Here is a 13449-nt window from a genome sequence, read left to right as displayed (position 1 = left end):
TTTCTCATTAATATGTTCACCACTGGAATGTTCCAAATGAGTGTTTTTTGAGCATTCTTCAAATTTCCCAGTCTTTTGTTGTTCCTGTTTTTTTTTAATGTGTTGTTACTGGCAAAAAAAAAAAAAAAAAAAAAAAAGCTTTCATCGGTTTGAACGTTAAGTCTTTCTATTTAATTGAAGTTAGGTTGAAAATAATTTGCAGATCAATGTAGTGTGTTCAAATGAAAAACAGTCTGTACAGCAGTAACTGGGCAAACATTTTTGTGCTGTGTGATGCTGTATTAACCACTTTGTGCACGAATAGGACTACTTATGCGTATTCGTTTGTGGGAAAAAATGTATTAGCGCCCTCTGCTGAGGGGTAGAAAGAATACGTTTTTCACTCATGAGACTTAGTGCTGTTCTTTTCTTGTGAAAGTCTTGAGGCGGATGTTTTGGTCAGCTGATCTCGGTTCCTCCGTGCTAGGCTTCCTGTCATCTGCACGTTGATTTGCTTCAGTAGTCAATTTTAAGAAACGTTTTAAGGTCACGTGAGCTGAAAATTAAAAGAATGTCTGCAAAGCCGATGTGTTTGATTGTGTTGAGCGCTTCTCCCCAAGGTGTGCTGGACAAGCCAGTCGTTTTGTTCGCTTTTCATGCCTGTGCGATGTTGTGATTGTTTTGTTTTGTTCAATGGCGCTAGGAGTGTCAGCCAAGTCTTTCCAGCAGTGCGTCAATCTTTGCTCTTCGGTGTTCAACCTCCAGACAGCCACGCCGGCGGTAAGTCTTCTGTTACCGGGGACAGGAATCGACGGCAAGACGTCACGCGCTTTGCGTCCGTTCATACCAAGACCGTTCACAAAAGGAAAATAAAACGTAATACATTTTGGGGATTTTTTTTCAAGGACAATTTTGGACGCAACCCGAAATCTTCGTAAAACACTTCGTTCGGAGCACTGAGCAAATTACTTTGTGGCGTACCGTCGTTAACCGAAAACACCGTCGACTATCTTTTTCTGACGTTAAAATAAAAATTACAAAATAATAAGGACCTGAATGTGGAAATTATAAAACAAATGAACAGTAAGATATCATACAACTGAAGGCATCTTGATGTAATTCAAGAAAAAGATGGTTCGTGTAATGATATTCAACCGCCTCATACATTCTCTTTAGTATACATTTTTATCTATATTTTGGGGCAGTTCCAGTAGATTTGTACAGGTTATGTGGATATATTGCTATTTTTAAGTTCTTTCTATTTGGCAGCACAGTAGGGGAGTGCCTCAGCAGTCTGCCTCACTGTCCCGAAGTTCTGGTTCAGATCTCATTTGCGTGTTCTTGCTGTACTTATGTGGGTTTTCACCGGTTTGTCCGCATATACTATTTACACGGGGGACTATCTTCACTTTGTATACTTTTTGTGCTACACCTGACACAAAGCTGAAGCACTCCTGGATTTCATTCCAGGGCAAGCCAATCGATTTCGTTGGGGTGGACGACAGCACGTCCAGATGGGTGCAGGACTTCAACATGAAACCTTACGCAACCCCTGCCAAACTTGAATCCATCGATGGTAAGAATCATTCACAGTCACTCCCACGTTTGTTTGTTTGTTTGACCCCTTTGGGTCACCGCCGCCCAGCTGTGTCACCATAACTTCATTTTTGTTTTTTTACATAGGTGCCCGCTACCAGGCTCTGCTAATCCCCGACTGTCCTGGAGCGTCACGCGACCTGGCACACAGCGGCTCCCTGCACAGGATTCTGTCCCACTTCATCTCTCAGCAGAGTGAGCGAGGAACACTTGGCAAGATGTCCTTCCTGTCAGTCTCTTCGTGGGTGCTATTAAAGTGTTGCTGTGCGCAGAGCCCGTGTGTGCAGTCGGACAAGGAGTGTCGGCGCTGTGTTGCGCCGCGGAGGCAAACGGGTGGATCTTCAACGGGTACAGTATGACTGGGGTGCGTTCAATACATTGCAAACGCCCCGCCCCTTGTGGACGAATCCACCTGAGTGGGTTTTTACGTTATTGGTGAAGCCGTCAGTGTTTGAACTGGTGCGGAGGGCCGACTTTGCCAACCTGCCTCTGATCGTGGAAGACTTTGTGAAGGACAGCGCCGGCTCCTACACAGGTGAGCACTGATTTATCTTTGGTCTTTATATCTTGGGTCTTAGATGTTTGGGAATATCTTTTATAAATCCATGTTTTTACAGCGAGCCAAGAGGACGCCGTGCACGTTGTCGCCGACAGACACCTGATAACAGGGCAGAACACGCAGTCCACGTGGCTTGCCGTTAACAATTTAATTCTGCTCGCTAGCGCCAAGTGAGTTTACCTGTGGTACGTTTTGAATTTTCATAACACTGTACAGTGGTACCTCAACTTAGGAGTTTAATCAGTTCTTTGACCAAGTTCGTAACTCAATTTACTTGCATATCAAATACATTTTCCATAATGGAATTTCATTCATCCATCTAACCACCAAAAATGATCAATAGTTTATTTTAGTCACAAAACATAACTGTATTGTATAAAAACAAGACAATGTGAAGAAATAAACTTGGTTTGTTGTTGCTGTCTAACTGGTCATCGAGCCTCCTCTTAAAATCCGCCCTGGCTTTCCTGGTGTCTCTCTGCAGGTTGCCACCTGTTATGCTCTAGCGGGGGCTGTCGCCGGTTCTGAAAGCAACGTTTTTGTCCTTCAGCGTTCACCTCTTTAGTCGTCCAGGGTTTCTGGTTGGGGTAAACCCAGATGCGTTTTTGCACTGTGACCATGTCCGTACAGTTCCTGGTGTAACGCAGTTCAGTGTTTGTAAATACATCCAGGTCCTAATCCTTAAAGGTATCCCAATCAGTGCTGATGGTCCTGATGGTCTTTTTTGCCAGAGGGATCCATACGCAGGAATTATTAGTAGGGTGATATAGTCTGAAATGTCTAAGTGTGGTGCCGGTCTGGCCCTGTAGACCAGCTTGATATTGCTGTAAACCTTGTCGAGTGTATTGGCTCCTCTAGTCGCACACTTGACATGTCGGTGGAGTTTCAGAAGCACTGATTTGAACTCCGCTTGATTGAAATCGTCAGAAAAGATGTGGCCAGCGTCTGGATATTGATTTGGCTGCAGGCTAACGTTGCTGTTCAACGGTCTGAGGGCCCAGCTACCATTAGCATCCGGTGGAATGTAAACAATGGCACAAGTAAACTCCCGAGGGAGCTGGAATGGTCAGTATTTCAGATATTCCAGCTCTGGAGAATAGCGTAATTGCTATACAAACTGTGGAATTCATGAGATGAACGTTCCATTAAGAGGCATGGCCTTGAAAGTGACGTCAGAAGCTGAAGTCAGAGTTTCCCTGCTTGTATTTGTCTGATTTTGTATTTGTGTTTGTGGAGGAGGAGGAGAGGGCAGTAGAGGACCTTAACCGTGCCTTTTTTTTTTTTTTTTGGTCATTTCAATCAAGCAGGGATGTATCTGAACTTCACTTGTTACTCAAATTATAAGTGCAACTTGGATTTACAGAGCAAATTCAGTCCGCTTCATTACTATGATACATTCACTAATGAGCGGCTGAAATTATGTTTGGACAATTTAAAGTTAAACAAGGTATTTAAGTTAAACAATTAATTGATTATTTAAAAAAATAATTGTATTAATTAGATGCTGAAGTCAAGTTTATATGAATAGCCCTCCATCACAAACGTCTCAATAATCTACTCGTCTAATCGTTGTACCTCAAAAGGTTTTTTTTTTTCAGAATTTAAAAAAAAAAAATTCCAAGAGAGAACTAATTTTAAGAGTGAAGGTAATGTCATTCTGTTTGAACTGAACAGAATACATGTTGATGATTTGATCTGCTCAAGATCCCCCCCCTCCCACCCCCCATGCATCACACAACTGAACTTCACAGTTGATTTATTTTCAGAAATTACACAGAAAACACACCGTGGTACTTTTCCTTTGCTCCAATGGGCAATTAAATCTCCTCTGCATCTCATTTTTAATTTATTTGCACTTCCAAGCCAAATATACCCACACCGAAATTTGAAATTCCAATGCAACAAAATGAGAACACGAAACCAGATCCATGTGCTCATGGCTCAAAAGAGGTCGTAGAAGTAGTCAAGTCCTTGTCCCAGTTCCCATAAGGAGATGCCAGTCCCCAGTCTTTTCGCTAGAGCGATCCTAACTTGCACTGACTGGAAAGTCACAGAACATTCATTCAACACGGAATCATAAAGACAGATTTGAAATGAAAATATTAGACCTTTTCCCTTCAGAAAGAAGGGAAAAGAAGTACAAGTATATTGAAAATCGTACCTTTAATGATGGGTAGTACACCACGTGTTTAATGCCATTGCTTCTGAAATGAGAGAACGGATCGGCCAACGGTACTGATGGAAGCCATTAAACGCATAAGTAAACAAAGACTAACATCTTTACCGCTTGTAGGAGAAGTAATGCTCAGCATTGTACTCATCCCAGATGATTTTTGGCTTGTGTTCCCGCAAAATCTCAATGTACCTGGAGAAGGTCACACACCGGCACGTGACACAGTTCAACTAAAAATGGCATGAAAGTAAAGCGCCCGCCATGTGCTAACCTCCCACCGAGGACGGGCTCCGTTTGCTGGTTCGCAAAGTCCAGCCCGTACAAATTGAGTCCAAGCAGAATCTTGGACCTCCACTGCTTGGTGGGGGCCAGCTGGAGGACACAGTCGTTCACCCAGGACACGGGGGAACTCGGGCCCGCTCTGCAAAACGACAACAAAAATACACCAGCTCCCGTCGTTTAACAAATTCCTTAATTGCAAGTTTCCATAACTGTTACAAGCCAAATTTAACCTGAAAATACTACAGTGACTTCCGGCCGACAAGCCGCCACTTTTTTTCAAGCACTTTCAACCCTGCGGTTTATGCGGTGATGCAGCTAATTTCTGCATTTTTTTTCTAACGGCCGCAAGGAGCCACTCAAGCGGAAAAGGTAAGAATGAGACTGGTGGAATATATGTGCCCAGGAAGTATGTTTTACCGGCCCTGTTAGCACTGTGCTAGCGTGTCTCAGTGATATTTACCGGTAAGTTTATTTTAACCGGCCCTGTTAGCGTTAACGCTAGAGCGGCACTAACGTTAGCGCTAGCTTTAGCACAGCGCTAGTGTTAGAGCTAGCATTAGCGCCGCACGAACGTTAGCACTAGCGTCACGCTACCGTTAAACTCTTTCTGTGTCCCGTCTTTGTAAATATCATATTTCAATGTGGGCACTTGCGCCTTTTACACAGCTGTGGCATATGTATGTACCAAATGGTATTTCCTTTGCAAATGTACTTGGTGAGGCTTGTAACCAGTTGTGTTGTAGGCCGGGAATTACGATATGTTCACGTGCAGAAATGTCAGCCTGCCCAACTATTTCAGGTTTTCATCTCTTCAGCATTCTGGTATATCTGGTTGTCAATGCTATGCACCTGACGTTCAAGTTCCAGCGAACGATTGCCAAGGATGTGTCTGGATTTGTGTAAGTAAAAGAGCGCGCTCAGTTTTTGAACACCCCCAAAGGACTTTTAAAGGCGGACTAACAGGTCTTTGAGGGTCGGAATTCTAGCTGATTGACAGGTGTTCAAATACTTATTTGCAGCAGTATCACACAAATCGTTAAAAAAAAAATCATACATTGTGATTTCTGGATTTTTCTTTTGAGATTATCTCTCTCACAGGGGACATGCACCTCCGGGGAAAATTTTAGACCCCTCCATGATTTCTAAGTGGGAGAACTTGCAATATGTATATATATATATTGATCCTCAAGCAAAATCTCTCAGATGAAGAGTATCTATGAAAAAAATGGAAATACTTAGTAAAATAAAATAAAGCAACACCCACACATTAAACACCTAATGTAACTTGAGTTTCTTCTTAAATTAATTGTTACTTTTGTTGGAGGCGGCTATCAAGTGATGGTTTATTCATTCCATATAGAACTAGTGCAATAAAGCACTTGAAAAAAAAACGTTTGTCGTCGGAAGGGCCTGCTAAAAAGGTTTCAGCGGTCTTTGAAAGCAAGTTGGTATCTGTGGGCTTTTGTAGGATTCAAGTACAATTTGGACTGTTAGTTTCTTCCTGACTTTTAGGTATAACAATCAGGTGAAAATTGTTAAGTATGTTTGTCCTTACTTGGCACCACTGGAGTAGTCATATGTCATGAGGCTGAAGGCGTCCACCACAGGGGCGAGTTGCTCAAACTCGTCCCTGTCGAACATGCCAGGCTGTCCTGTGCTGATCAGAAAACAGATTCCACACACGGTAAACATCGGCATCGCTCACGTTGCCTTCAGGGCTTTACTCACCTCGTCACAGCAGGAGGGATGACGAGGATGCACTTTAACTGGTTATCTTTCAGCGTTTCACACACGTGCATCACCAAGTGCACCAGTTCCCTGTGGGATACCCGCATTCATAATATTTCATGCTCAGGCAGATCGGGGCAGCTTCGGTGACATTCTCAGTTCTAAAGTCCAAACAGGTGGGGTTGGGGGGGTGGGAGACTCACTTTCTTTTGTTGCCTGCCAGCTGGCTCCACAGCTCCAAGGTGAAGCCATCAAATTCCTCCGACTGCAGGAGCAGGCATACAAACGTGTACAAATACACCATATGGACAAAGTATTGGGTTAGCTTCAATAATGATACCAGAAGTGAAGACAAGGTGTAAAAATACAAAGTTGCTCTACCTGCTTGAACTTTGGTATGCTTTGATTATTGTGAATTGAGATTTTTTTTTTTTTTTTTTTTTTTTTTTTTAAAATCTGATGATTGATGGCTTGTAAGGTGAAGAAAATAAGTATTTGAACACCCTGTAGTTTTCCCACTTAGAAATCATGGAGGGCTCTGAAATTTTCATTGTAGATGCATGTCCACTGTGAGAGAGATAATCTAAAAAGAAAAATCCAGAATTCACAATGTATGATTTTTTTTAATGATTTATTTGTGTGATACAGCTGCAAATAAGTATTTGAACAGCTCTCCATCAGCTAGAATTCTGACCCTCAAAGTCCTGTTAGTCCACCTTTAAAAGTCCACCTCCACTCCATGTATTATGCTGAATCAGATGCACCTGTTTGAGGTCTTTAGCTGCATAAAGACACCTGTCGACCACATACAATTAGTAAGACTCGAAGTTGGAACATGGCCAAGACCAGAGACCTGTCCAAAGACACCAGAGACAAAATTGTACAACTACACACAGCTGGAAAGGGCTACGGAGAAATTGCCAAGCAGGTTGGTGAAAAAAGGTCCACTGTTGGAGCAATCATTAGAAAATGGAAGAAGCTAAACATGACGGTCAGTCGGAGTGGAGCCCCATGGAAGAGATCACCTCGTGGGGTCTCAATGATCCTTGGAAAAGTGAGGAATCACCCCAGGACTACACGACAGGACTTGGTCAATGACCTGAAAAGAGCTGGGACAACCGTTTCCAAGGTGACTGTTGGTAATACAGTAAGACGTCATGGTTTGAAATCATGCGTGGCACGCAAGGTTCCCCTGCTTAAACCCGCACATGTCAAGGCCCGTCTTAGGTTTGCCAATGACCAATTGGATGATAGAGAGGAGTCATGGGAGAAGGTTTTGTGGTCAGATGAGACCAAAATGGAACTTTTTGGTCATAATTCCACTAACCGTTTTTGAAGGAAGATGAATGATGAGTTCCATCCCAAGAACACCATCCCTACTGTTAAGCACAGGGGTGGTAGCATCCTGCTTTGGGGGTCTTTTTCTGCAAATGGGACAGGATGACTGCCCTTTATTAAGGAGAGGGTGACCGGGGCCACGTATTGTGAGATTTTGGGGAACAACCTCTCTCCCTCAGCCAGAGCATTGAAGATGGGTCGTGGCTGGGTCTTTCAACATGACAATGACCCAAAGCACACAGCCAGGAAAACCAAGGAGTGGCTCCGTAAGAAGCATATCAAGGTTCTGGCATGGCCTAGCCAGTCTCCAAAACTAAACCCAATAGAAAATCTTTGGAGGGAGCTGAAATTCCGTGTTTGTCAGCGACAGCCCAGAAACCTGCCTGATCTAGAGAAGATCTGTGTGGAGGAGTGAGCGAAAATCCCTCCTGCAGTGTGTGCAAGACTGGTGAACAACTACAGGAAACATTTGACCTCTGTAAAAGCAAACAAAGGCTGCTGTACCAAATATTAACATTGGTTTTCTCAGGTATTCAAGTTGTTATTTGCAGCTGTATCACATAGAGTAAATCATTAAAAAAAAATCATACATTGTGATTTATGGATTTTTCTTTTTAGATTATCTCACTCACAGTGGGAGAACTTGCAATATTGCAGGATGTTCAAATACTTATTTTCTTTACTGTATCTGAAATAACTTATAAATCAGCTCGCTCGTATCTCAAGGCAACACTGCAGTTGCAAAAAGTAGTTTGCCCATATTTGACTCAGCACAAGTTTACCTTGGCAACCTGCACCAATTCACTTCCCAGCTCCTCGATCTCATCTTCACTGGTCAGCACGCTCATGTAGTCCTGATAGGACCAGCCGTCAAATAGCAGCCTGGGCACTGACCACAAACAACACTTGAGTCTTTATCCGGAAAAAGAAAACCCGCAATGAGGCTTCATCTACTCACCAATCTTGATTTTTTTGTTGGACTTGCGCACTGCTTGGACCCAGCCTGGAAACACAAATGTTTAGAGGACAGGACTCTGAATGACTTTAAAGGGAAAGAAGCAAAAAATGAGCGAGGAGTGTACCTGCATCATGGTCGTGGAGCCCCGTGACCTCAAAGCGCTTAAGTCCTCGCCGGCGAAGCTGAAGCCACACCGGAGACACCGAAGTCAGTTTGGGGCCAAACAGCTTGGCGATGTCGTACCCGTGGGAATTCCACTGGTGGAGGAAAAATAGAACCAAACACACTTTAGATGACAGAAAAGATGCACAACTGTGATGGGGTTTTTCCCCCCAATGGGAATTGACTGGACTTAACTGCACACAGCAAACTGAAATCTGAGATACGAACCCCGAAACTCAGTACTGCGAGGCAGACAAGGTAAACACCCTCTAATGTGTCACCCCATTTGTGACAAGTATTCAAAAGACATGAGCAAAGTCACAACTGCGTAGTATTCAAGAGTGGAGATATAGCGTTGAAGTCATTTCAGTTTCCCAGATTTTGGGGGTAGAGCTAAAACGAGGTCCTCAGCCCCAGCATGAGTCCCCCCCCGAATTTATTTATTTAAAAAGGGACAGACATTGAGCGGGAGGCGAACATTGGAGCAAGTGTGCAAAAGAGAGAGAAGTGAATCAGGAATATTTGTCCCTTACAGGAAATTCAAGCTGGGCACACAGTGCAGTATTGTTGCGTTACCTCGCGGGGCGTGTCAAGCAGGGCCCCCACGGCAATGAGCCTTCCCCGTGTTCAGCGGCGCTAGTGAACAATAGCAGTTGTTCGACAAGTGAAGGGGTGTGACGTGAGCAGACAAGCAGCTCTATGCTCGCTGTCTTAGTGAGAAAATGGCCAATGAGAAGGCCCATTACGAATGAATGAGATGTGTTTATTTGTTTAGGGAGCTTGATAAATGGGTTACACTTTATCATTATTATATTAATATATGGCACGGTGGTTTTGTAACAGCCCGTGTCTCCGCAGGAGCTTAAGACCGCTTAGCTGTCGCGGCAAGAAAAAGACCAGCGACAAGCCGGTCGGATGCATTAAAACACGGGAAACTTTTTAAGTTGATCTACTTTTTGCAGGTGAAAGATGCTCGACGAAGTAGCATCCATTTTCCCACGTTATCATGATGATATTTGATTGACAGCTGGCAGTTACGTGATCGCAGTGCATTTAGGAAACATGCCCGACAGCGCCCGCAGAGATCATAAAGAACGACTTGAATTTTCACAATTTCACAGCTGACTTGTTCTTCATTTACATCTTGGCTAGGTTGTTAACGACACTCACCTCGGCTATGAAACAAATTCAGATTACATTTTCCACAGAGTTCAACAATGTGTGTATTATATTATTTTGAACAACTGCACTCCACTGCATCATACTGATTGTAATATTTTGACTATCATGCAGCCACAAGCATGACAGATTATCATTGCAGAGCGTTTCTACAACAATGCAAACTTCAACCACAAATGTGTGCAATATTGTTAGTTCAGATGCATGATTAAAAAAAAAAAAAACAATATAAATGGTGTGTCTTAGTTATAACACTGCAGTAGTTGAGACTTACAGGTGTAACATAACCAAGCACTTCTCCTTTAAAGGTTTTCTGGATGTGAGCCCAATATCTCTTCTCCTCCTTCACGACGTCCTTCCAGTGGACGCCCGTTTCCACAAGCCGTCTCTCCAACACGGACTCTGATGCTGGGGATGCCTGGGCACCAAAACGTAGACAAACATCATCCGGTAAGAAGGGACCAAGCCCTGTTCCAAATAGTGAGGCAACATGAACAGTGTAAAAAAAAAAAAAAAAACATCCATCTATCCATTTTCTTAGCTGCTTATCCTCACAAGGGTCACATGTCAATGGGCAGGAGCGGGGTACACCCTGAACATGTTGCTGGCCAATCGGAGGGCACATCGAGAAAAAGGGCAATTTAGAGTGTCCAATTAATGTTGCATGTTTTTAGGGATGTGGGAGGAAACCAAAGTATCTGGAGAAAACCCACACAGGTGCGGACAGAACATGCAAACTGCACACAGGCGGGGCCGGAATATGAGGCCAGTCCTCAGAACTTTCCACCAGCTCCACCGTGCCGCCTATCCCGAAACAGTTCGACATAACTGCAAAAGCTAAATATCCTTATTCTTAAAACGAAATACCATACAAATTATTTGATTAAACAATCCCCCCCCCCATTTTTTTTTTTTTTTTTAGCATAAGTGCAGGTGTAGCAGCACATGGTGAACTCTCCGTAACTCCGACAACAGCCCAGAATAATCGTAGCTCTTCCCTGACGTCTCAGTCTCAGCCAAAATATAATGTCAACATAGCTACCAGTGGTGCCAATCGATACTTTGGCATGCTTCCTTGATCCCAATCAATACTTTGTCATACTTCCCTGACCCCTCCAATACTTTGCACCAACTTGAGTTTCAGAAAAGGGATGATAAAAAAATGTCAACAAGTGAGTTTTTCCAGCTGAGGACAGGTTCCACAGGAAAACAAAAATGGGTGAATACTTAAACAGCCAACTTGGATTTACGACGGTCGGGATTACGCGCAGTGTCTTTAAGAATACGTGATTGTTGCTGTAATTTATATTTACTGTACTGTTAGTGTACTTGGTGCGTGGGTTACCTCATTGTCGAGCTCAGCTTTCTGTGACTTCTTCAGATCCGTTTTCGAGAGTGTGCCACTGACCAAAAAACAGCAGCGGTAGCACACCACGACAACATACAACAATAACGTCCTTCTCATTTCCAAACCAAAAATAATACTAATTGCGATATTACACGGGCGGCGAAATAGCAGCAATAATTGCGGCTAGCTCAGCTATGTACGTTTGCGCCGTAAAACATTTCCAGTCCTACGTCCAAAAATAGAGGATGACCACAAATCAAACAGCGATCAAGGACGAATGATAACGACTACAACATTTATTCTTTTTTTTGTCACGAGGCGCTTGCTTGTTAACTTGCTTCTGCTATGTCAACACGCCTTCATCGCTCATTTCCGGGTTGTGTTGCTTTTCGAAATAAAAGTGAAGGCAGGGGGAAGAAAAAAAAAACGTTTTACACGTGTCCCATAATGCAAGACTTGCTTTTTATATATATTTTTCCTCCTTTCAACAAAACTGAGCGACACCAACATTGCTTAATGTGATGGAGGTCACGAAGCAGGAGGCTGGTGCCAACTTATATAGACCCAAAATAAATTACGAACATGTACCAAAAAAAAAAAAAAAAAAAATTCAAGAAGCATTTGAACGAGATTTTATCGTTCAGGAAATTTTCTGGGTTACAGCCAGATTTTTTTCCAGTCATTGATAGCAGTAAGAGTCCACATGTGACGACCCTCGCATATTATCTTTAAGTCTAATTTTTTTTCTACATTGTCTACTAATCAAACTTTTTTTAACCAACTGGGTTGCAAAAATAAGTGCTCAATTTCTGCTCTTGCACATTATCCAAGCAACGTTCGGACACCAGTAGAGATTACAATAATTACTGGTGTGATTATTTTCCAATTGGAACTAATTATAAGAATAAAAAAACCACTAGATGTCAGTAAATCTTCATAATTGCAATAAACTCGCCATTATTTTGTTCTTTTTAAAAAAAAAAAAAATTATGTACTGACAGTACAACAAGCATCGTGCACGTTAATATTTCGAGGACACGGGCTGCTGTATAAAAAGTAATATTGGTATAAGATGTTACTATTTAAAAGATATATTTCCATTTAGTAAGTATCGAGTACACGGGATAGGACTTCTAGCTAAGTAGTTATAAGATTATAAATATATTTGTGTGAATTGTGACTTTGTTCTAATATCTCTGTATTTGTAGTGTGGAGAGTCGAGACTCAGAAGCGGTGACGGCGTGTACAATTTCCACTGAGGAAATTCTAAATTTATAAAGGTCGCGACATGTAAGGCCAGAGTGGAGTGAGTGCTTTCAAATTTAGAAATGTATATCAAAGCGTAACTAGTAATGCATGTCTTCTGGTCCCACAGTGGTGTGACTCGTGAGAGCGTTGGCCTCACAGTTCTGAGGACCGTGGTTCAAATCCTGGCCCTGTCTGTGAGGAGTTTGCCTGTTCTCTGGGCATGCCGGTTTCCTCCCTCATCCCCAAAATGTGCAACAGTGATTGGAGACTCTAAATTGCCCTTAAGCGAGTGTGAATGGTTGTTTGTTTCTATGTGCCCTGGGATTGGCTGGCAACCATTTCAGGGTGTACCCCCACCTCCTGCCCGATGACGGCTAGGAGTGGCTCCAGCACTCCCGTGACCCTTGTGAGGATAAGCGGCTTGGGAAATGGATGGATATACTGTACTGTATATGTCTGTATCAACAGCTGCAGTTAATTCATAATTCTGGGACTCTGGTTCTGACCAGAACAAAGAGGTTAGCGCATATAGTTCCAATTCTGAAGTCGTAACACTGACTTCCAGTCAGTTTTAGAATAGATTGTAAAGTTCTGCTACTGGTCTCTAAATCACCAAATGGTTTAGGTCCTGAATAGATGAAAGAAATGCAAATAAAATATAAAGCGACTAGGGCTCTGAAATCGACCAATGGAGGTCAAGTAGTGGAGCGTGGAGTCCAAAGGAAACATGGTGAATCAGCATGAGGTCAGCCCCAAATGTGCAGGTTTTTTTTTTTTAATGCAGGTTGAAAACTCGTCTTCTTTCTCATGCTTTTGGATCATTTCTATTTTCAAATGATTGTCGTTGCACTGTGTGCTGTTTTAATTGTACTTTGAGCTTTCTCTTTGGTTTAAATGTT

The 13449-nt window shown here is 42.8% G+C and overlaps 2 protein-coding genes across 4 annotated transcripts; one reads left to right on the top strand and one right to left on the bottom strand.

Annotated features, from left to right (window-relative positions):
* The first annotated feature begins 417 nt into the window (after positions 1-417).
* Positions 418-2835, top strand: gatd1 (glutamine amidotransferase class 1 domain containing 1). 2 transcript variants are annotated; one of them, XM_061823239.1, is made up of 8 exons: positions 418-599; positions 683-759; positions 1450-1555; positions 1663-1770; positions 1848-1939; positions 2017-2110; positions 2193-2304; positions 2619-2835. In XM_061823239.1, the coding sequence occupies exons 1-8, from the start codon at positions 551-553 to the stop codon at positions 2638-2640; spliced, it is 660 nt and encodes a 219-aa protein (XP_061679223.1). In that variant the 5' UTR covers positions 418-550; the 3' UTR covers positions 2641-2835. The 2 variants fall into 2 exon arrangements, with proteins under 2 accessions (XP_061679223.1, XP_061679224.1); XM_061823240.1 differs by having other exon boundaries at positions 2193-2319.
* Positions 2836-3873: 1038 nt separating this feature from the next.
* On the bottom strand, positions 3874-11701 carry chid1 (chitinase domain containing 1). Of its 2 annotated transcripts, none has more exons than XM_061823238.1 (12): positions 11300-11701; positions 10229-10372; positions 8738-8870; positions 8614-8658; positions 8438-8544; positions 6521-6582; positions 6318-6407; positions 6145-6246; positions 4579-4728; positions 4419-4499; positions 4296-4335; positions 3874-4174 (listed from the first exon to the last, which is right to left on the bottom strand). In XM_061823238.1, exons 1-12 carry the CDS (start codon positions 11417-11419, stop codon positions 4076-4078), a joined length of 1173 nt encoding a protein of 390 aa, XP_061679222.1. In that variant the 5' UTR covers positions 11420-11701; the 3' UTR covers positions 3874-4075. The 2 variants fall into 2 exon arrangements, with proteins under 2 accessions (XP_061679222.1, XP_061679221.1); XM_061823237.1 differs by having other exon boundaries at positions 4296-4338; positions 11300-11700.
* Between the last annotated feature and the right edge of the window lie 1748 nt (positions 11702-13449).

This window comes from Syngnathoides biaculeatus, chromosome 6 (genome assembly GCF_019802595.1).
Source record: "Syngnathoides biaculeatus isolate LvHL_M chromosome 6, ASM1980259v1, whole genome shotgun sequence".
Lineage (NCBI taxonomy): Eukaryota > Metazoa > Chordata > Actinopteri > Syngnathiformes > Syngnathidae > Syngnathoides > Syngnathoides biaculeatus.
The sequence above is the reverse complement of the archived record's forward strand: the minus strand, read 5'-3'. Positions and strand labels throughout refer to the sequence as shown.

Excerpts from the sequence above, each read along its gene's own strand:
- gatd1 (XM_061823239.1), top strand. The coding sequence starts at position 551 with ATGTCTGCAAAGCCGATGTGTTTGATTGTGTTGAGCGCTTCTCCCCAA. Across the intron at positions 1,556-1,662 it reads CAAACTTGAATCCATCGATG|GTGCCCGCTACCAGGCTCTG; the intron begins GTAAGAATCATT and ends TTTTTTACATAG. Across the intron at positions 1,940-2,016 it reads ACGGGTACAGTATGACTGGG|CCGTCAGTGTTTGAACTGGT; the intron begins GTGCGTTCAATA and ends TTATTGGTGAAG.
- chid1 (XM_061823237.1), bottom strand. The coding sequence starts at position 11,419 with ATGAGAAGGACGTTATTGTTGTATGTTGTCGTGGTGTGCTACCGCTGC. Across the intron at positions 8,659-8,737 it reads GCTCCACGACCATGATGCAG|GCTGGGTCCAAGCAGTGCGC; the intron begins GTACACTCCTCG and ends TTGTGTTTCCAG. Across the intron at positions 4,175-4,295 it reads TGTACTACCCATCATTAAAG|TCAGTGCAAGTTAGGATCGC; the intron begins GTACGATTTTCA and ends GTGACTTTCCAG.